We start from the raw sequence: 23,832 nt of genomic DNA, 5'->3' as shown, positions 1-23,832 counted from the left end.
TTTTATATCTTCACAATGACTTAGGAAAAATTTAGAAAATTCTCACTACAAGAAAATCATTAAATAGTAATTAAATTTAGAGATAAAAATGGTTATTTACTATATTGACTAAATTAAATACTATTTTAGAGACTAAAAAATTATTGCTATCTAAAGTGATTTCTACTATTAATAAAAAATTATAAAATAATTTTCAAATTGATATTTAAATTAGCTATCAAGTTTTAGTTACTAATATTTTAGGTTCTAAATTAGTCTTTAAAAAACTAATAGAGACCAATTTAGAAAATAAAGTAGTAAGTAGATAAAACTTTGGTAGCTAATAATTAGATACAAATTTTAAAAACTATTTTATAATTTTTTTATTAATAATAGAAACTATTTTAAATATTAATAACTTTTTTAATTTATAAAATAATATCTAATTTAATCAAATAGTAACTAATTATTTGGATCTTTAAAATTAATTTTTATTTAATGATTTGCTTGTAGTGTCCGTTTTAGATCAGTTCAATCTTTTAAAAAAAAAATTAATGAATTAAAATAAAAACTTAATAAAGTTAATTCAACATAATGAGAGTAGAAATCAATTTAATTAGATATTATTATCTGTATTTTGAAAATGTATTTTATGTTATTTCACCTCTTCTAAGAAAATCAAAAGAATATAAAAATGGAAAATAGTAAGTTAATAGTAAATCTTGAGTGCGAATCTCCATCTTAAAAATTTATTCTCAATTTTATCTAAAAAATATTATCTTATTTCAATTCTTAATTTTTAGTTTACAAGTAATACTTATTTCTTAATTTTTTTATACTAATTATGATCATTATAAAATCAAGCATGAGTAAATTGGATAATTATTATTATTTGAAAATAATCTTATACTTATTATTTTCATGCACCCTAAATATAACTATTTTTTTAATCTTTTTTCTTCTTTTTATTATATTATTTATCACATTCACTACTTTTCGTACTTATTTATTTTTTTCACTCCAAAATTAAATCGAATAGTAAAACTAATATATATATAGAACAAGTGATTTGATAAAAAAAAATTGGAGAAAAAAGACTGAAATTTTTTCTCACTACAATGCAATATCACATATATGTCAAATATATATGGGTCTTGAATATCTTAAACTTACAAAAATAAGCTTATATAGAATAAAACCATACTTTATATGTCCATTATAGTTACTGCTTACAAATTTATGGCTGATTTTTGTTAGATGCAACTTTGCATTCTACTAAAATTAATTCATATCTGGCTGGTGACCCCTTCAAACTGAAAGAAACAGCTCTCATAGATTAAATTGTTTACAGGATCAGTTATACATTGTTCCTGCCAGAAATTGGAGTATATCCTTGCTTTCAGTACTTCCATTTTCCATTCTCTTAGTTCCAACTGAATCCATTCAAGTCCAGTTCTTTACAACTCTTTCTAGTGTTCTTATCTTCAGTGGTTAGGTCCAGTTTTGGTGCAGCAAAGAATGAAGGCAGTCCATAATCTTGAGAAACTTTCTCAGCCACTGGTTTCACTGATTCTTTCCTAATGGTGCTTCCATTCTCAGTTTCTCCTTCTAGTCCAATGCTCATAGACAAGTTGCTTGGACTTCTTCTGCTCAATGGGGTGAGGAAGGTGTTCTTCACTGGATCACACCATTTGAGGTCAGTGTTTGGTAGGTTGTTAAGATTGGGACCCTCTATGACCTCCTTTCGTTCCATGAATGTGTGGACATTGAAGGGTCTTAAGCTCATCCCCCCATTTTGTATCTCTTGCTCTTTTTGTGACACCTCACAAGATGTGAGGCAACTGTCCATAGAACAGTCATTTGGCTGGTTGGTTTGTGTTTGGTGAGGGCTAAATCCTTGCAACTCCTTCATCTCTAAAAATGCTGAATTCAGACATTGAGAGGACACTTTGGACACTAGATCTGAAAGTTGAAGTTTGGCAGCTTCAAGTCCTACTACTCCCAAATTTTGTCTACCAAGTGTTTCCTGAGCCTTCTCTAGCACAGCTTGAAGGTACTTTCCTTGAGCCTCTATCCGGAGCTGCAGAAGTCTTTGCACCTAGATGGGGTCAGAAGGGTTTGTTAGTATTTGAGGTGTCAAGATGAAAGCCTTGTGTTAAGTGAATTGTTTGCATTGATGATTGCTTTAGAGTATATCACATGTTTATATTCTGATCAATCTATGTAACACATAATTTATTTATTTTACTTATAAGAAATAATTAATAACACTTAATTAGATATTATGCGAAAATTTATAGAAACTATAATGTTCTTGCACCTTTTAATAATAATTTATCAATTTTACAGGTTGAAATACATGTATAGTAATGGGAAGTTGGTTTAACACACCTCAAGTTGCTCATTTAGTCTTCTTTGAACCTCTATTTGCATCTGCAGTGCCTCGCTTATGTGTAAATCTCTGACACAAGGACACTGAGTGTTAGTTTAAATGTTCATACTACAAGAAATCATGTGTGCAAACTGAAAAGTGAAAGTTTCTTACTTGTTATTAGACTGAGGGGCAAGGTTTAAATTGTTCACATGCGTTCCATTGTTTTCTCTGAGTCTTTCGTCTGTTGCTGCACCTGGGTTTATGCCTGAGAAACCAGTTTGTTGTTCAGAACAAAGCTTTGCGGTTCATTATAGATTGACATATATGATAGAGAAGATCTTGTCTTACAGATTTTGTGTGTCGCGTTATTACTTTGTCCATGCAGACTCTTACTCAATCTGTACTTCTGGTTGGGAAAAGGAAAGGATCAGTAATTGCACCATAGAAGTCAAGGTAAAAAAGTTATGCTGGGTTCTTAGTTGTGTATGCATCATAATATCTTTGCCTAAAAATTTAGCAGCTCTATATAAGAAACGAAAATTTATCAGTCATATGGAATATAATTTAGCAGAAGTATGTTATGTATGAAGCCTGCAAACCTCGAGGCTATTTGTTTAGTGATTGCACTGAAGTAATTTTGGGAAGGTTATAGATTAAGGTGAAAGAGAACAAGATCATGTTTTGCATGTAACTTTCTTTTGCATGAAGTGAAGTACTTGGAGATTCATATAGTATACGAGTCTTTAGATTGAAGTATTTCCAATATTATTGAGACAAAAATTCATATATTATTGGTAGGTTGTCTTTAATTTGTTGGAAGTAAAATTCATTTAAAATCAAGGGTGGATGCACCCTTCCTTTACCATGTTTGGAGGAGTCAAATCCTTTTATTTTTGGTAAATCTCATTGTTATATATTTTGAGCAACAAAAACAAGACTTCTTTAGTTGAGAGTAGCACTCAAAAACTTGAGAGGGAGAATGACACTGAACTTCATTTGGCATGCAAGGACTGGTGAATAACTCATGTACCAGAAACATTGAAATTCATATAAACATAATGCAGAAAACTAATGATTTTTACCTGAAGATGGCTCTTCAGATGATACAAAGTTAGACCTGAAATCCCCATGAGTTTCATTACCGTTTTGGGAGTTGCCTCTGCATAACAAAATTTGCACTTGGAATTATTCAACTAAAAAAGAACTAAAAAAGTTTATCCTCTTCAAGATTTGATGATCAACAAATGATTATTAAGTACTCACTGTCAGCTCCCCCTAACTGCTGCACAGCTTCTATAAACCTGGCATGAAGATCAGGTGTCCATTTCAATCTAGGCTTAGCATCAGTTGAGAGAACAAGTCCAGAATCACCAGATCCATTTCCCGTGTGAAGGAACATATGTCTCTCAGAAGGGATTGGCATTCTGGAAGAAGAATGGATGTTCTTTCCTTGATGTTGGAGATGAGTGTACATTCAACCTGCAAAAGCCACTTTATAAGCACCATGAGTTCATGACATTTATCAACAAACAACGTATATAATCACCTGAGATTGTGTCTTTACCTATCAGGCTTCTATTCTGGATCACTTTGCTACCTCTGAAAGGTGAAACTGGATAATGCTCTACTTGCAAGTAAAATATAAGTGAACCTCTCTCTCTTGATCTCTCTGTCAACTTGTGGAGCTTTTCTAGCTTGTTTCTTCACTGCACATATCTCTTCAGAACAAAGCCTCCTTAGATAGGTAGTTATATATGAGAGCTGGTGGTGAAGTAGTAACACATGGAATCTTTGGTAGAACCAATGGAAAACAGAACTCAATCCTTTATGCATGGTTACCTGACAAATAGACTCCTTCCTATTCCCACTTTTCTCTTCACTTGTGTTATGCTTGTGGATCCCTTAGTTCCACTTTCTATTCTAAGGCAGTGCAAAACATTGTTCCTTGTTTTATTTTTGTTCTTGTATCCATTTGAGTCCCTCTTAATTACTGCACACGCACACTTTATAAAATACTATTAAATGTCTGATTGTATCACTGCAAGGTTTGCTTTTTTACCCCAGTTTTATTAGATGCAAAAAATTACTTTGATAACTAATATTGAAAGATATTATTTTAAAATTGTGATTTAGATAATACAATTTCAAAATTCTCAATTTCAGCAAAATATTAATTCTCTTTTGTCTTTTCAGTTATAATATGATACATGGTTGTTAATCTATCAGTGGTTAAATATGATTTCATGTTATATATATATATCCAATATCTGTATAAAAATTAATATGCAAATATCTAGTTCCTAACTGCATTAGATTCTGGAATTGATCCTTCAAATTTTAACCAAATGTGCATTCATATTCGCTTGCCTGGCAAAAGTGGGAATCATATTCCCAAATTTGAAATAGGATTTCATTTTTGTTTTATTTTTCCTGACTTTTGGTTCTGGGGAATCTTATATTCCTCTCTACTTGGAACTGCCAAAGCTCATCCATTACATATATATTTTGCTCTAGTGGAAGATTCTAGCAAGTTAAAGTCCTAAATCATGCTATATTGATCATTATAGCAGTCCTCAACGTGCAACAATATATATTTTCACATGATGGATGATTTTGTTGAATGGCATGTATGTTAAAGTACGCATACATATATATATAAAAGCCAAGGAACTTCTTAACTAGTTCTACATGCATGAAGAACTTACAAGTAAAAAGGATTAATTCCATTGACTAGAGCACCTTGAAATACAAGAAAAGGTGTATAAAAAACAGTTCAGATGCTTGCATGCAACTGTTTGGAGGTAACGAATAGAATAAGAATACGTTCTGTTTTGTCTGCATCCATAAGTTTGGAACTTATTCAGTCTCCACAAGTCAGAAAAATTGAAATAGGAGGAAGGTGGACCCAAATTTTTTCATTCTTTCTTTGGCACAAAAATTCAATGAAGTCCCATCCTCTAGAATCATAAAAGCGGGACCTAATTAAAAGTGAAAGCAAGAAGTGTACTTGCTTCTATACTTACATTTGGTTAAATGCAGCATATTATATGCACATATATAGGACCACTTACCTTACCCTTGACTTGTACATTGGTTAATGAAGCAGATTCTTGTGCCAGCTTTCTATTTTTCTGTATGGTTATAATTCTTATCCGTGTACGTACAACTTTCACTTATTCATTATGATCATGCTCGTCAAGAATCATGTATTTAGATTTCACTGATGTATTATCAAAATGCTGTGCCAGAAAATGATTGATTGTTAGCTGCTAGTCAAGGGATTAGGAGGTGTTAGAATAATCACATGCAGTTCATGTTCATGTTAAATGTATGTTTTCAATGTAGATATATTTATCATAGATATATCTAAAGTCTCAACTTGGGATTATAACTTAGCTTAATCACTTTGTATCAGATAGATAATACATGTGTACTACCAGATTGTTGAGAAGTCAATAGTGTTAATGCTCTCGAACTCTCGACATATCTAACATAAATCATAAGAGATTAAAATATTATTAGTTAGTAACACACTAGATTATTTGTAAAGTATGATTAAAGTATAATTGGACCTCTTTTGAACCCTATGTGCGGATCCATAACACCAAAGATCCAAGCAGAAGGTATAAATAGGAGAGACACCCAAGATGCACAAGTAATTTTTAATCAATCCTAACACCTATAGATCGAACTTGGACTAACTTGAGCATCAAAGTATCTTTGCAGGTATCCTCCATCATTGGTAGAAACAGAAGGACTGGAGCACCTAGAAGCTAAGAAGCCTAATGAGAAGAAGAGTCTCACTCTTGGTGCCCACCGTGGGGTTGGAGAGAAACCTTACGGAGTATTCACATGGTAACAACGAGGAATATGACGAGCAATGATAGACATGCACCGGGAGAGACAGAGAACAACCAACAAGATTCTATGATAATGATAATATAGATGAGGAGGTAGGTGGAGGTACTTAGGAAGAAAAGTGCAAAAGAGATACAAGACTTAGAGAGGAAAAATGAGGAAGAGATAGGAGCCTTAAAGGAGGAGAATGCCCAAAGGAAGCAAAAGCTTAATGAAACTCCAGCAATTCAAATGTTGTAAGAGGGGAACCCCCACCACCAAAACACCCGGCAGTTGTCGATAAGTACCTTGGGAACAACATCCCGTCGAAACACATTTAATGAGGCCATCTTGGAAGTGCCCCTGTCTAGTACTTGAAAGAACCCAACGCTAGATAAGTATGACGGTACCACGAATTTGAATGCGCACGTGGATGCTTACGTCGCCGAGATTAGCTTATACACCTGACGACGCGTTGTTATGCCAGGTATTCCTTACTTCGCTCAAGGGAGTCGCTCTGAACTAGTTTACATGGCTACTTGTCCACTTCATCAACTACTTTGACACCCTAATCACGAAGTTTGGAGCATAGTTTGCTACAAGCCGTCCCCACTACCTTACATCCATAGCCCTGATGAATATTCGATAAGAGAAGATGGAATCCTCGTCGCCTTCATGGAGAGGTTCAGAAAAGTTGTGTTAACCATCTGCAGTCTGAGCCCCAAAGTGGCCATACATCACATGGTAACCACCCTTAAACCTAGTCCCTTCTTGGACAACTTCTGCAAGAAACTAACAATAGAGATCAGTTGTAGCAAAGAATTGTGAAGTTCATGCAATTAGAAGAGTTGAGAGAGTTTCATACCAAGACCTGAGCACCTAAGGAGGCAAAGAAGAAGTTCATCGATAAGAACCAACACCAACAATCGAGGAGGCCGAAGGAGTTCCCTCGTCCCCAATGTTTGACGTGTTACACCCCGTTGCTACCGATAGACCAAGCATCATGGGAGAAGCCCTCAATACCAACCTCATGTTCACGCCAAGGAAGACGCACACGCCCACCAATGTGGATCAGATGAAACATTGTCGCTATCATCACAACTATGCCCTAAAAGATTGTTGGCCCCCCTATGAGGTGTCATAAACACCATCGCGGGAGGTTTCACCTGAGGAGGAACAACATATTTGTTCCGAAAGAGACACCTATGGGCAATGTTGTCAAAACTCGTAACTCGTAAGAGGATCGTAAAAGAGATAAAAGATCATAACTTGAGGATCGTAACTTGACTTGTAAGAGTTACTAACATGAAAAATAATATTCAATACATAACACAACTGGAAAGTAGGTTCATAAATCATAAATTTTTCATATAGAAAACAATTAAGTTCACAAATATTTAATACAATTAAAATATCCAAAGAAATCCTTCATATTAATTGCAGGATAATTATCATCTTCTTCTACAAGATCTTCATTTTCATTAATGTTATCTATGCCATGACTTTCATCATCCTCAGCAATTGGAGGAACCTCCAAATCATCCATAGGTTCAACTTCTACAACTTCAACCAAATCATCCATAGGTTTAATATAATTTGCTTCATTATCTTCCACAATCCATTCATCATCCTTTCCTAACATCCTTCATCTTCATCAATCTTGAATTAGCCATCGCAAAGACTACATCATTCATGGTCTTCTGGTGTAAACGATTTCTTTTTTTGGTGTGGACCTAAATAATTATAAAATTAATTATAACATCATATTAGCCTCTATAATTATAAAATGAACTTATAAATTTAAATGCTTACCCTTTCAAACGCACTCCAATTGTGCTCACAACCGGATGAACTACAACTCAAACTCAATATTCTAATTGCAAATCTTTGTAGTTTTGGATGTTCATCGCCATATGATTCTCACCATTGTGCTGGAGTTTTCATTTCGAGTGCATGTCGAGCTATTTAACTAATAAAAAAAATTCATATTTTCTCTTGAAACTCTCGATTTGGGCATCAATCTTACATATCTCATCAATGTCTCTTCCCATCCTTTCTAAACAATCATACATTCCCTGTTTCACCAATAATCAACTTTAAATTTTGGATGATAATGCAACATGGGATTAGGATAATAGCCTGCAACATGCAATGGCCTTGCAATTGATTGTCCCATCTTTGATCAATGACTTCCCAAAGGGAGGTGTAACTATGTAAGATAAAAGTAAATAAATTAATCTAGAAAACAAAGTTTATATTTCTAAAAAAATTAGAAATGAAATAAAAGTGAAAGGTAATTAGTTATTTACCTTTTACTAACTCCAATTAAGAGACTGTATATCTTCTCTTTAGCAAGGTTCATCTCTTCATAAATAAATCACATGGTTGGTTTTTCATTTGAATCCACCATGCGCAACACCTTAATTAGGGGAATAACACCCGTCATACAATTCAAAATATTTGTACAAAATCTCTTATCCAATACCAAATTTTTAACAAGCCTTCCATCTCTAGTCTTTACAAACTGACTAGATTGCCACTCCTTAGATGTAAACATCCTAGTAAGTGATCTCTTATTCTCAATTAAACATCCCAAAGTTAAATAAGAAGTGGCAAAATGAGTATCAATTGGTCTTATCAAATCTATCCCTTCAGTATGTTTGAGCAACAAACAAATAAGACTAGTTCTTGAATATACGTAGGTTGTGATTTTCTTACCATTGAATATGGTTTCCTAATGAAGTGATATTTTCTTCTCAAAATCTTCCAACATTAAATCAATGCAATGTTTTGCACATGGTGTTCAATACAATTTTTTCTCTCTCTTTTGCATTAAGAGATCTCCAGCTACTTTTGTAATTTGTTGCATTATCAATTACAATCTGGATGACATTATCTTCCCCAACCTCCTCAACAACATCATCCATCATCTTGAAAATTTTGTCCATTGTCTTGGATATATCAAAAACATCAATCGACTTCAAAAAATGTAGTCTTCTTTAGACTATTTACAAGAAAATTAAGTATGGTTCTTCTTCTCCTATCAATCCATTCATTTGTCATTATTGAGAAACCCTTTATTTTTAAAAATAATTTATGTTCTTCCAATATTAGACTGGTCTTTTCAACCTCTTACTTCAAATATTTCACCTTGATTCCATGAAACACAATGATTCCATGCAGGGTTGTTATAATACTTCCTTTTTTTGCATTGTCACCTCTTGAAGCCATTATAAAAGGCACAAGATAAACACATTGTTGTGATATAAACAAAGAACACCACCCTAAGTTGTCATTGTGTTGGAGAATAAAAATAGAGAATTGTGACTATGATGACGAATAAAAATAGAGAACAACTTTGTCACTGTGATGGAATATAAAAAGAGGAGACCACTACAAGGACAATCAGCAATCACCATGATAGCAAGGTCGAGCGCGACGACGATGATGATGGTTGAGTGCGCAAGGGTGAGGTCGAGCGCAACGAGCGGTGGCGAACGCGACAACGACAGTGGAGAATGCGAGAGGGGGCGCAACAACGATAGTGGATAAAATGACTGCAACGCCAACGGTGGCGAAGAGTTTACCGACGATGGGCTTTTCACTCTGGGCTTATTTTCTCTTTTTCAAGATTTTTCACTCTTCACTTTCTTTCACAGTTCACACATATATGCTCTTAGGCCTTTTGTGCTATAAATCATACCATTGGCCTTAAATGGTCGTGCACAAGTTCAATATTTTTGGCTAAAAATGGTCGTGCACAAGTTCAATATTTTTGGCTAAAAATGGTCGTGCTAGGTCACGATCCAAGATCGATGATCGCTTCCGATGCACTAAGTCACGCGGTGCCGCGATACGATTCGCTCTGATCCCAATCCTTCGACCGAATCATCTCGGTTGGCCTTCCAGACTCGCTGACTCGTGCGAGTTTACTCGTGATCTTGACAACACTACCTACGAGCCATCAGTTCAGTGTACTTAGTCCACATGTAGGGAAGAAAGAGCTTGTCACCTATTACAATTATGAACAAGGATTTTTATACTATAGACCTAGATTATGATGATCCAATGGTGATAACCATAGAGGTGGCCAACTTTGTGGTTCATAAAAACGTTGGTGAACCAGGGAACCTTAGTCGACATACTTTATTGGAAGACATTTAAAAAGATGAGATTATCTAGGGATGTCGTGGTGTTTTATAATGAGCAGTTAGTCAGATTCTCGAGAGAAAGAGTAGACATCCGAGGATATATTGATCTATACACCAAGTTTGGGGAAGGAGACAAATGCTACAAGACAATCTAGGCCAGGTACCTGCTGGTGGATGCCAAGACATACAACATTTTGTTAGGGAGAGCATCCCTTAATAAGTTGGGAGCAATAGTCTCAACTTCTCATCTTGCTATGAAGTTCCCACCAGAGAGTAAGCGTCGCGACAAGGACATTGTAACTCTTCACGTGGACCAAAAGACTGCTCGGGAATGCTACGCAAAAAGTTTGAGGATTCCCCTCAACACCAATCGAGAGACAAGAGGTTCTTCAAGTAATCATTATGAATGACCTTGTCCCTAGGCCAAACGACGAGCCCCGAATGAAACCAAAGGAAGAGACCACCCCGTGACGGATGAACCAACAAGGATTAAACACTTGTCTAGGCGTAGGCCTAAAGGAGGAGGAGAAGAAGGTCATAACCGCCTCTGGACTTGTTTGCTTGGACGATAGTCGACATGCCAGGAATAGACCCTAGGGTTATATCCCATAAACTAATGATTTGAAAAGAGGCTAAACTTGTGACCTATAAGAGAGAAGAATGGGAGAAGAGAATAGGATAGCTATAGAGCAAGAAGTACGAAAACTGTTGGACGTCTGTTTTATCTAAGAAGTTCAGTACACAACGTTGTTGACAATCATAGTACTTGTTAAGAAAAGTAATGGAAAGTGGCAGATGTGCACCGACTACATGAATCTCAATAGAGGTTGACCCACAACCGAGCATAGATCGACTAGTAGATGAGGGCAACTAACCATAAAGATATGAGTTTTCTCATTGTATACTCTAGGTATAACCATAAACCCATGAACGGGTTCGATAAGGAGAAGACGACAATCCTAACCGAAAGGGCTAACTATTGTTATAAGGTGATGCCTTTTGGTTTAAAGAACGCATGGGCAACATATCAGAGGTTGATGGAATGAATATTTGGGGAGCAGATAGGGAGGGCAATAGAAGTGTATGTTGACGACATGATTGTGAAGTCTGACAGTACCGAACAACATGCGACCGAATTGGCAGACTCCGACAGTACGACATGCGACTCAACCCAGAAAAATGTGTGTTCGCGTGAAGGGAAGAAAAATTTTTGGGCTTCATGTTGACGAGTCGAGGAATTAAGGCAAACCTTGACAAATATTAGATTCTAGAGACAATGAAGAGTCTTCATAACCTCAAAGAGGTCCAAAGACTGGTAGGGAGGTTAACATCGCTCTCTAAGTTCATACCGAGACTGACTGATAAGATTAAACCCATTTTGAAGCTTGTGAAGAAAGCTGAAAAGTTCTTGTGGGGTAACACATGTGAAGAGGCATTCTTGGTCAAGCGGTGTCGAAGCCTATAGTACTGAGCATACCCATCCAAGGACTACCCATACTAGTATATTTAGCCGTATTCCTAGAAACCGTGAGTGTAACCATCATTCAAGGCATTACCGATCAAAAATCAGTTTACTTTGTGAGTCGATTCCTGCAAGATGCCGAAACAAGGTACTAGATGATTGAAAATGTAGTTTTAGTCCTCGTTCATGCCTCCCAAAGACTTAGGTCGTATTTCTAAAGTCGTCTCACATTGACATTTTTTTTCTATGAAAAAAGTTGTCACCATGACACAACTTCTTCTTAACAAAGTTTTATCAAGTTTGTACAACTTGCCCATCATAGTAATTTTAAAAAATATGCCTCATTTTAATAAAAAAAACTTTAAAATTATTCCACTTTATTAAAAAAAACTTTAAGAGTGAAAAAAATTTACATGGAAGCACTAAACTTCATCTTCGTTTCTGGTTCGTTTGCCTCGAACTCCCCATTAAGACCTTTGCATGCCTGTCAAACATAGGCTAAATATAATATTTGGGAAATGTATAGCACTCACTTTGTCTTACACATGTAAATTATTTCATCCATGCATGCATGATATATGCAATGTTTTGTGTCATTTTCCACTGAAGCTATTCTATTATATCTCTCTCATTTGTATAGAATGCATGGTAGATTTTGCCAAACAGGAACTCTAACTGCATTGGCATTGGCATTGGCATATACCAGGCAAATCCACTAGGAAAAAAAATTAAAGAATGTGTTAGAATCTGATGCAGTTTTGTTTAAAACCGGCCATTCCACAGGCAATGCATGTGTCAACTGCATGCAAATCTGCATTAATATTAATCGGAATACAGAAAATATGTAATTGCAGGAGAAGAATAAAATAGTGATTAAATTAGAAAGATAAACATTTCATAGATTAAAGCTAATATGGAATATGTTTTATGCCTCATCGAAGACCGAAGTCACTAAAACCACTTGTGATGAGACAGAAATAGGAGAGATTATTTTATAAACCGTATCTGATATATGCTGATACCCATTGATCATGCAAAATTAGACAAACATATTTCATAGACAAGTTACAGAAACCATAAAAATAAATAGACCAAATAAGATTCCTTGAACAGTATCTTCACATCACTTCCCTTGTTCTTGTTCTTGATTCTGATTTTTGAGAATATTTAATAAGGGCAGGAGAATCTATGAGGCACTTTGTGGAAAGTTAAAGCTGAGTTCCTAAGTGGTTTGAAGCACGTGGATCAGAATAATATTGGCATGAGGACTGATACCGAATCTGCTCCCTTAGATGGACTTAATATTACCACTTGGCAAATTCTCCAAATCATCATATATGTCACATACTTATCATTACAATTAACACCTCAAACAATTCATTTCCTCTCACTTGCTCCTTCTCAAAAGAGAGAAACACCTTAGATCCAATTCACATATATATTATAAAAAATTATTAAATAAAAATTAATTTTAAAAACTAAAAAAATTATTGGTTTCTAACATAATTTTTATTATTAATAAAATTTATAAACTAATTTTTTAGATTATATCTAATTAACTATCAAGATTTTTAACTATAGTTAGTCTAAATTCTAAAGTTGGTAGCTACCAATTTATAAACTAGTTTATAAATTTTATTAATTATATAAACTATTTTAAATATCAATAATTTTTAACTAATTTTTAAAATAATATCTGATTTAGTTAATATAGTAATTCATTGTTTTTTATTTTTAAAATTAATCTCTATTTAATTATTTTGATATATATATATAAATTAAAAGATTATGTGAATTTTCTTTAGCATTCTGTAATATATTTTTGATAAGTTTATCGCTTAATTGGAGATCTGAATAATAATATAAAAACTTGTTTTAAATTTTGCTATTAAAAGAAAATTGTAGTGAGTTTTGGCAACATATGGCCAAAAATAGTGGTAAAAATATATAAGCGTTTTGAATTTGATGATGTCGTGCTGACGGCTGAACATAGCCAAGTGAGAATCTTTGTATGGTAGTAATATATTTAAGAGTAAGATGCTTTCTAATTATTGTAAATAGTATAGCTGAATTTAGAACTTTTTCTAATTTTGTTATTAATTATTAATTTTTCATCTTTAAATGAATGAAAATGATTGTTTTTGTCATTTATTGATAGATTGATATAATTAAGGACAAAACTTATATACTAGATTATAGGTGACTACAAAAATTTATTAAATAGAAATTTATTTAGAAAAAAATATTTTATATATCAATTTAAGAAATATTTATCAATTATAAAAACTAATTTAGATACTAATAATTTTTTAAGTTTAAAATAGTATCTAATTTAGTGAATATAACAACTAATTATTTTTTTATCTCTATAATTAGTTTTTATTTAATGATTTTTTAATATTATTTATTGTAAAGATTGATTTAAAAATTATTTAAAATTAAATTTTTTTTAATCTTTAGTTATATTCTATTCTAAAATAGATATTTGACTAGTTATTATATCAATCTAAACTTAGTTATCAAAGTGAATATATAAATTTGGAATAGAAGTATAGTTGATGATCAGTTGGTGTTATTTTCTAAATTTAATCATTGTAGTTGGTATTATTCTCCAATTAAATTTGGAGTTCCACCTTAAAATTGTGGAAGGACTTTAAATATCGCAAAAGATTAATTCTAAAATAATTTTTATATATAAAAGAGAGGGAGGGATGAAAATAGTAAAATCTTAAAAATGGTTGTGTAAGTTTATATGTTTGAATATGATTTATAGTGACAATATTTTTTTGTTCATAGACATGAAAAAGTTTAAAGCATGGCCATTGATTGATTTGAGAAAAATGAGAAGTGATAAAAAGGAATAAGGAACCAATGAAATGAAAATATTTGAGTGAGATATGCGTATCAAATTTGTCTGTGTAAAAATACCAGCACTCATTAGTGATTATTAGCCACTCATAAACTTAATTAAGGTTAATGTACCTAATATATATGCATGCTTTTAACTTAAGATTTTAATATAAAATGGTTGTCACAATCCAACCAAAATCAGACGCATCTTTTATTGTCTTCAATGTTGTGAAAGTGATAGTTTTATATACATTCTCACTTTTTTTTAATATTTGAGACAAGTGAACTTGCTTATTATAAATTTTTACTTAATATAAATAGTTATTACAAAAGATAATTTTAAATCTAAAATAGGTATAAGTTAAAATCTTCATAGTTAAAGTTAAATATTAATTTAGAAACAGTTTATAAATTTTTATTAATAATAAAACTATTTTAGATAGTAATAGTTTCTTTAATTTATAAAATAGTATCTATATTAATCAATATAATACTAAATTATATTTATTTTTAAGATTAATTATTATTTAATAATTTCTTTGTTGTGTAAATAACCTACTGTCTAATTAATTAAAGAATGAGTTGGATTATTTTATTAATTTTTTTATAGTTGGTTTAATTAAATGTTAATTTATAGAACATGGTGATTTGTGAATTATTCAAAATTTTCATAGAGAATCTTTTCATTAGTATAATAGACTTTCATCTAGTTTGTTCTTAGCATTCTTTATTAATAGGTATAATATACATATGTATCGTTTTTATTAACATATGAGTTTTGGTCTAGTCTTCCCATATTTTTGTATTTTCTTTCTTTTTATTTTTTTAATAATATTTTTTTTTTCATGTGATGGCAAATGGTTGTTACTTGAGATGTCTTAGATGTCAAGTAGCATAGTGATGCCTAACATAAAAACTTTATATATATAAAAAAAATTATTCAAAATTTTCATTATTTTGTTATTTTATTATGCTTTTATTTAAAGTTTTTTAAAATATATTAAAAGCAACTAAATAGCATAATATTTTTTGTGATTGTGACATTATATTTATTTATAGGTAAATGAGCTGTATTTTCCTTGTATTTAAAAGTCGTGATAAAAAACCTTTCATTATTTTTAAGTTGTCTCCATAGAACCTCCTCTCGTTTTCTTAGAACTTCTACATGTAAAACAAAAGGGTCAAAATTCTTCTCAAATCTATGAATTTTCCATTCTTTTCTATGTTTTCGTTGCTATTTTTAAATCTCCCTTTTAAGAGTTGAGTGACTTTCTAATAAATTTTATGAACTTTTATTTATTCATTAATAAATTTTGGTTTCTTTAATCATCATGTTACATATCCTATAATTAATTAATACTTTATCATGATAAATCAATCTTGGGATGATTTTTTTTATTTATATATTTTATTGGATAAAAACTTGATATTTGAATGTGCCTTGGAATTTTATATCCCATCATTCTTTAGAAGTGTGATTTAACACCTATTTAAGACTTGATTAAAAATACAGATTTTGACAATGGTTTAAAAAGTTAAAATAATAGGAAGCAATGTTTTTGGTTTCGGATTGGTGTATTGATTCATTCTTTTGTATGTTTTGTTTAAGCCTCAAAGCTTTGATGCTTTAACTTTCTAAAAGGTTAGGACTTAGAGTACCTCGATCTTGTACTCTATTTCAATATAGTTCTTCTAAAATAATATATATCTCAAAAAATAATATTTATTTTGTATTATTTTAATTATATTATTATAAGAAAAATATTAAATAGCAACTAAATTTAAAGACAAAAAATAATTAGTCATTATATTAACTAAATTATATACTATTTTGGAGACTAAAACATTATTATATTCAAAGTGGTTTCTATTATTAATAAAAATTTATAAAATGATTTTTAAATTGGTATCTAAATTAACTACCAATATTTTAGATACTAATATTTTAGATTCTAAATTAGTCTCTAAAAGACTAATAGAGACTAATTTAAAATATAAAGTAGTTAGTAGTTAAACCTTGGTAGATAATGATTAGATTACCAATTTAAAAATTATTTTATAAATTTTTATTAATAATAAAAACTATTTTAGATATCAATAACTTTTTTAATTTATAAAATTGTCTCTAATTGGTCTCTAAAATTAATTTTTATTTAATGATTTTCTTATAATGAATAGTTTCATCCATACTAAGTTAAATTCGCTATGTTACCAAATGGAATGTAGAATTACAATTTTTTATACAAATTTAATTCTTGATAGGAAAATTTATGGTTAATATGAAGTTTGTATATTGAAACAATAATAATTTTCATTTATTTTTTAGTTTTTAAAATTATATATGTATCTATAATAAAATGAGACAAATGTTAAGGATTGAGGATTTTGTACGTAAACAACTAGCATGCAACCCAAATTAATATTCCAATTGAGACATGGGGACATACATTTTTATTCCTCATTGTACTTATTTTTATTTCCTTTTACTATTTTTTTTTTTTTTTTTTTTTACAAATGTTATGTTAAGATACATAGAATTATGGATCCACTTTTGAGTGTAGTAAGAAGCTTTTAAACGAGAAGCAACACATGAGAGAGAATAAACCACAATAGACAAGTGGTCAATGTTGTTGTTATGAGCAAAACATTTGTTCTTGAAAGAATGCATTTGTTAATTATGATGGTAATTGGTTAGTTATTGTGATTTGGTTGAAGAAAGATGATGGTGTTGGTTGAAATGCAAAGTGAGAAATGACCACGGAATGCTATTCCTCACGGGGAAAAGAAAAAGGAAAAAAAAAAGTGGGAAAAAGAAAAGTTTGAAAGATTCTTTGAAATGGGAATATTAACTCGTACTAATGCCCATAAAATCATATTCTCAAGCAAAGAATTTGGTCGGAAAGCCACCAAAAATGGATTCTCATTCCCCACCAACACACCCTTTTAGATAATCTAATAAGATGCCTTTTACCATTCATCATCACTATCATCTCCTTAATAGCATTGCTATCATTATCATGAAATTGCCAAGTTTGGTTGTTCTTGTTTATGTATTAATTATATATATAGAGAGAGAGCCTCCCTTCATCCTTTTCTCCTATAATTCTTCCTCCAAGTACATGGTTGACATTAGGTTTCACAAGTTCATTTGGATAAGTCCATTACCTTTTCCATGTTTATATATATTCCTCTTTATTTTTCTATTGAATAAATATATTTTTTTTATTAAAAGTGTTTTATATATATTAATAGTAACACATGATTTACATAAATATTATATAATAATAATAATATTTTTTTATTGGAAAAAAAATTAAAATAATGGAATACTTGAAGTAGTGTAACCATTTTATAAAAAGTTTAAAAGTAAATTGCAAAACATTGAAATCTCTTCTATAAAATTTCATCATCCAATCTTACATGTCAATCGAAGTTAATTAACATCTCAAAAATCTTTCGGGGATGTAGTGGAACTTCAGGATGAACATTGTTACATTTGAGATCTATTATAGAAAAGATGTTTTTTTTTTTTCATTCTTTCTTATTTTCTATTTTCTAGAGTAATTTGTCCTCAATATTAGTGTATAGAATTTCTAGACTTCTCTTGTTCTTCCATCTTATATTTTTGGTTGTGTCAACATCCTTGTTATGATATGGAAGGAGATATATGTGAAGCATGTAAAAAAAACTCTGTTAGCTTTCATTATAGATCTTCATAATAAGAATAAAAACAATATGCATAAGGGATAGAGATATGTTCATTAATTTTATTTTAGAAGGGTTGAGGTAAACAAACTATGATAATAGAGAAAAGTAATTGATGATTATACCATAATTCACTAACTTTATCCTCCCATTAGATATGCTCATTGTACCTCAACCTAAATATTTTTTATAGGCCAAGAGAATCCCCAACTCTTGACTTTTTCCTTAAATAATGTCACATGAACACCATCTTCAGTCATTAATGTTGAAATAAAAGTTATTTTACTCTCACAATTGATGTCTATCTCTCACTCTTCCCTAACTAGGAGTACTACTTACCCGTTCCAACTCACACTTTTCTAAGATATTATTTTTTATGCTTAAAGTTTGGACAATTAAGAGTCAAAACACCACATAACAGTTTGGAGGATTCAATACCTTAGATTAATTAAATAGTGTGAGGTCATTTTTGTATGCTACCAATATATTCCTTTTACGAAAATGCATAAACCTGAATAGGAGAATATTGCTTTTTCAATTGAGTTTATATTAGTACTTGAGCTTTTAGTTGAGCAATTCTAAAGATTTCCTCCCCATCTATTACACCATTCCTAAAAATCACATTTATATGTTTCCATGTACCTCTCATTATTGTCATCCACATAGTCTTTAAAATTTTATTTCCTTTGTTATTCAAATATCACATGTTAAATTGATAGAAATGTGTTTTGACATTATGTCAATCCACTTGTTACATAAGTCTCATACCAACCTAACTATCTTACAATTTAGAAAGAGATGTTGGATATTTTCATCCTTTTGTTTACATACTGCACACAATTTACAATCCACCACAACTCCCCTATATGTTTAAGATTATCCTTAGTTGCAATATTGTTTAAGCCTATTCTCCAGATGAAGTTCTTAACATTAGGTGTTGTGTTTGATCTCCATATTGTCTGGAAGTATTCTTCCTTTTCACTGTCCTCTTTATTGTGCAAAATTTATATGCATTTTTTTTTACAGTATATGCTTGATTTTTTTCACATTTCCATTTCCAAGAGTCTTTCTCATCTATTCTTTGTGAAATCTTTATTATTTCTATTATTAAGTTTGAACATCAAATAATTCCTCCTTTCGTCAAATCTCCATTCTCATACTTCATTGTTTAAAACCCTCATTTTTTATATTGTTGCCATATTTTTAATTATTATATATCCTAGGATATTTCCAGCATGAGTTAGAACTATGTCACATTTATCATTCCAAAAGCTGATATTTGCTCCCCTCCCTATAACCCATAGGATACTATTATCAAACCAATTTTGTTCATAACCTACCCCATACATTGTCTTTAAATCTTTCGACCACTTTGATTCGTGTTTGTGTTGTTTAGGTTGATTTAATTTCCTCCAGTTACCGTATTTAGATTGTAGTATGTCCCTTCATAATCCCTCATTTTATTTGCAAACCTCCATTTCCATTTTGCTGGTAGTGCCACATTAATTTTTTTTTTTATATCTTTTATACCTAATCCTTCTACTTCCTTAGATTTACAAATGGTTGACTATTTACCAAGATCTTGTCTTTTTTTCTGATCCACATCTCCATAAAAATTGTCTCTGAATTTTCAAGGGAGGGGGGGTGGAGTTGTATTACAACTCTGATCAAACATACTCTTCCAACAAATGTTAGATATCTATCTTTCCAATGTTAATCTCTTTCTTATCTTTTGAAACATGTTGTCCCACATCCTATTCCTCTAATTGGTATTCCTAGATATATGAAAGGTAGCCTCATATTAGTGTAGTTCAAAAACAACCACATGTCTCTCCAATTCATATTCAGTTATCCAAATTGATCTTATAAAAGTCCACTTTTAGGCCTGTTATTACTTCAAAATATCTTAAGATAACTTTCAGAGTTATTTTTGCATATTATTCTCACATATGAAAAAAAGTGTCATGAGTGTACCGTAACATTATTTATTTAAGTTCCTTTTCCCTATTTTCACTCCTTCTAAGTATCCAAACATTTTAGTTAGTCTTATGATGCTAGCTAACCCTTCAACTGCAATTATGAAAATAAAAAGTGTCATTGGGTCACTTTGTCTAATTCCTTTTGAGGGGTTGAACTCTTTTGTTGTACTTCCCTTAACCAATATTGAAATGGATATTGAACTTAAGCAGTTTCTAATCTAGGAGATACATCTCTTGCAAAAGCCTAGTCTTTCTAAGATATAATATAAGAAGTCCCAACTTATGAAATCGTAGGCTTTTCAAAAATCCACATTTATAATTAAACACTTTTTTCTTGATTTTTATGTTTTCTATCACCTTATTTGCCACTAGTACATTATCAAGTATATTTCTTTCCAGCAATGAATGTTGATTGTGTTTCATTTATGACTTTTGGTAGGATTTTTCTTCATTCTATTTACTAGTAGTTTAGAGATAATTTTGCAGATGATACCTAATAGGGAGATTGAACTATATTCATTTAAATCTTGTGGGAATTATACTTTTGGAATTATGGTAAAGAAGACAATATTGTAGCCTCTAGGTTAGTGGCCAAAATTTATGGAAGTCATTAGTTGTAGTTACTAATTTTGATTTGAGGGTATCTTTCTATTAGTGTCCCTAAAGCAATTCTTGTTCCAATTCTTCAAGTCTTATTTTAACATTTTTAGTTTATCCTTAAATACAAAGATATCAGTTTCCACTGTTTGATTTTGGTCCCAAAATCATTTTATAATATCTTTAAAATCACGCACTTATTGTCATGCAATTAGGACTCTAAAAGGTTTGAGACCTCAATCAACTTGGTTAGTTTGTAATATCATACTACAATGATCATAAATAAATATGTTTAGCACCATCTACTTAGAAATTTATCCAATCATTATCTTTGTACCATGCATATATTCTCCCAATCATTGGTATAACCAACATTTTAATCTTGTCTAAGAATCTATTAAACTCATCTATTTTCTTTAAATTCACTCCATGTTGCCCTTAGTCGTTTCTTTTCTTGGTTTTCTTACTATATTGAAATCTCCTATCACACACCAAATTGTATTATTATAATTTCCTTTCATCCTTATGAACTCCTCCCAAAGAATTTTCTTTTTTGAATGTATGGTTGGAGAATAAATACTAACAAGAGTAATTGGTATTTTTTGTTTCTATCCATACTCCTTTCAACCAGACAAACCTCTTCCCACATTGTGAACTTTCACATTTGAAAAAATATTTTTGTTAGATGTTGAGAATACTTCCAACTCCATTTATTTGAATATTATATGTCCACTCAATTTCTCTGTCTCCCCATATAGCATGGCATATTTCTTTTGTTATTGAGTTTATATTGTTTCTTGGATACTCACCATTTTTATAATCTTATTAGATTATCTAGTTGATAAATTTGATATAGAGTTCATTTTGTTGTGAAGGTTTTAGTAGAATAATGTTGAATTGCATGATTGAGCCTAAAAATCTTTAGTGTTAACGATTTTTAGGAATTCTTTGGTTGAGGATGCATCTGAAGTCTGTTTGATGTATGTAAATCTAAAGTACTTAACATTTTCCAGTGCACATAAAATTTGCATTACTTTAGTTGCATATAAGTTTGATGTTCCTTAGATGCTTATGGAGTTTGATGTTCATTTGCTACACGTGAGTATGGAGTTCATTTACTTCATGTAAGTCTAGTGTACTTCAGTTATGTTGGGTCACAAATTATTGTTTAACATGATGAATTAGTGTTTTCTCTATCAACCTATACAAAGTCTTTATCTTCTTTAAGTCTTGAAAGTAAAGTAGATTCATTATTGTATCTGGAAAGAATAATTTCATGATTTAAGATAGGAATGTGTTTTGAAGTTTAAGGGGGATAATATTGTTTTTAGAAGGGTTTGTGTGTTGGTCCAAGAATGTTCATCTAATTCAGTAAGTGAGAGTATCATCCAAGTCACTCCATTGAGTGCTTTATCTAATACCTCGCTCAATAAAAGCATATGCACTCAAACAAAGGTTTTGTCTGAGTCACCAAACGAAAGCATCATTTAAGTCACTTTAGTGAGTGTTTCATCATATAACCTCATTTAACGAAAGCATACTTGTTCAAATGAAGACTTTTGTATAAGAGGCTAAGAGAGACTATCGTTTGAGTCACTTCAATGAGTGTTTAATTTAATACTCTCGCTTAGCAGAAAAGTAGGCATGCTCAAGGGAAGGTTTCTTCTGAGTCGCCAAGTGAGAGCATCATCTGAGTCACTCCAGTGAGTGTTTCATCTGATACCCTCGTTCAACAAAAGCAAACAAAAGTGAATGTTTCATTTGATACACTAATTGAGAGTATTGTTTGAGTCACTCCAATGAATGCTTTATCTAGTATTCTCACTTAATGAAAGCATATACATTTAAGCGGAGATATCGTCTAAGTCATTCTGGTAAGTGTTGTGTCTAATATCCTCGCTCAATAAAACTATTCTTGCTCATGAAAATATCGTCTAATGTCCTTATTTAAGTGATTTTGATCTATTTGAATGTAGGTATTATGTGCGTATATGTAGAAATCACTGAATTGTGTGCTTAAATGTTTAATTCTTTTAATTCAAGTGAACGATGATGATGTGCCTGTATGCATAGAATGACATGTTTTACTATAATCAAATTACTCAACTTTTTTCCACTTTTCCTATCTTCCACCTCCCCCCTTCAATAGTAATAAATTTAGACTAAAAATTTTCTCCAATAAGATGGAAGACAGGATTACTACAATAATTTAGGTTTATCTGATTTTAGGATTTACTATTTAATGTTTTTTTTTAATTTTGATTAAGATTTTCGTTTAAGATTTTCATTTATTTTTAGTGTATCAAATTTAAGATTTTACTACCTTTAGTAATTTTATTAAAAATAACACAATTAAATATTTCTTAAATTATATCACCATTTAAAAAAACTTACCAAGTTTTTTTCTCTAATTTTTTTATTGATATCAACCAAAAAAATTCCAAATTAATGTCAATTAAAATCTTTCTCAGTTAATATTTAAAAAGTCCTAACAATATTAAAAAAAATCATAGTAATGTTGATGATAAAAAAAAATATTAATACAAACATGGACGAAATAATAAGCACAATAGATATTAATTATAAAAATAAAGGGATATCCGCCAAAACAACAATTCCTCAACATTAATGAAGAAAACTTTGACCTAAACGAGAAATAAAAAATATTCACAAGATAACAAAATAATTATAAATAATTCATTTATATAAATAATTTTTTTTAATCAACGTCAACTAAAGATTAGTACAGTGATGTATTGATTTTAGATGAATATAAATCTAAAAAAGTAAAAAATAAATCTAAAAAATGAATAAAATCACAAACGCATAAAAGCCAAAACTATTTAGTTATCTCAGCACATTATATTACCTTTATCAGGAAATTAAACATTTTAGTGT

General features: G+C 31.1%; 1 protein-coding gene across 2 annotated transcripts; it reads right to left on the bottom strand.

Annotated features, from left to right (window-relative positions):
• Window positions 1–1,167: 1,167 nt before the first annotated feature.
• On the bottom strand, window positions 1,168–4,149 carry LOC137826991 (myb-related protein 2). Of its 2 annotated transcripts, none has more exons than XM_068633164.2 (7): window positions 3,918–4,149; window positions 3,617–3,832; window positions 3,436–3,512; window positions 2,702–2,759; window positions 2,525–2,618; window positions 2,371–2,440; window positions 1,168–2,077 (listed from the first exon to the last, which is right to left on the bottom strand). In XM_068633164.2, the coding sequence occupies exons 2-7, from the start codon at window positions 3,825–3,827 to the stop codon at window positions 1,403–1,405; spliced, it is 1,185 nt and encodes a 394-aa protein (XP_068489265.1). In that variant the 5' UTR covers window positions 3,828–3,832; window positions 3,918–4,149; the 3' UTR covers window positions 1,168–1,402. The 2 variants fall into 2 exon arrangements, with proteins under 2 accessions (XP_068489265.1, XP_090153472.1); XM_090297346.1 differs by having other exon boundaries at window positions 3,617–3,844; window positions 3,918–4,091.
• Window positions 4,150–23,832: the final 19,683 nt, after the last annotated feature.

The sequence above is a fragment of the Phaseolus vulgaris genome, chromosome 11 (assembly GCF_051622355.1).
Source record: "Phaseolus vulgaris cultivar YP4 chromosome 11, ASM5162235v1, whole genome shotgun sequence".
Lineage (NCBI taxonomy): Eukaryota > Viridiplantae > Streptophyta > Magnoliopsida > Fabales > Fabaceae > Phaseolus > Phaseolus vulgaris.
This window is presented reverse-complemented; position numbering and strand designations above follow the sequence as displayed.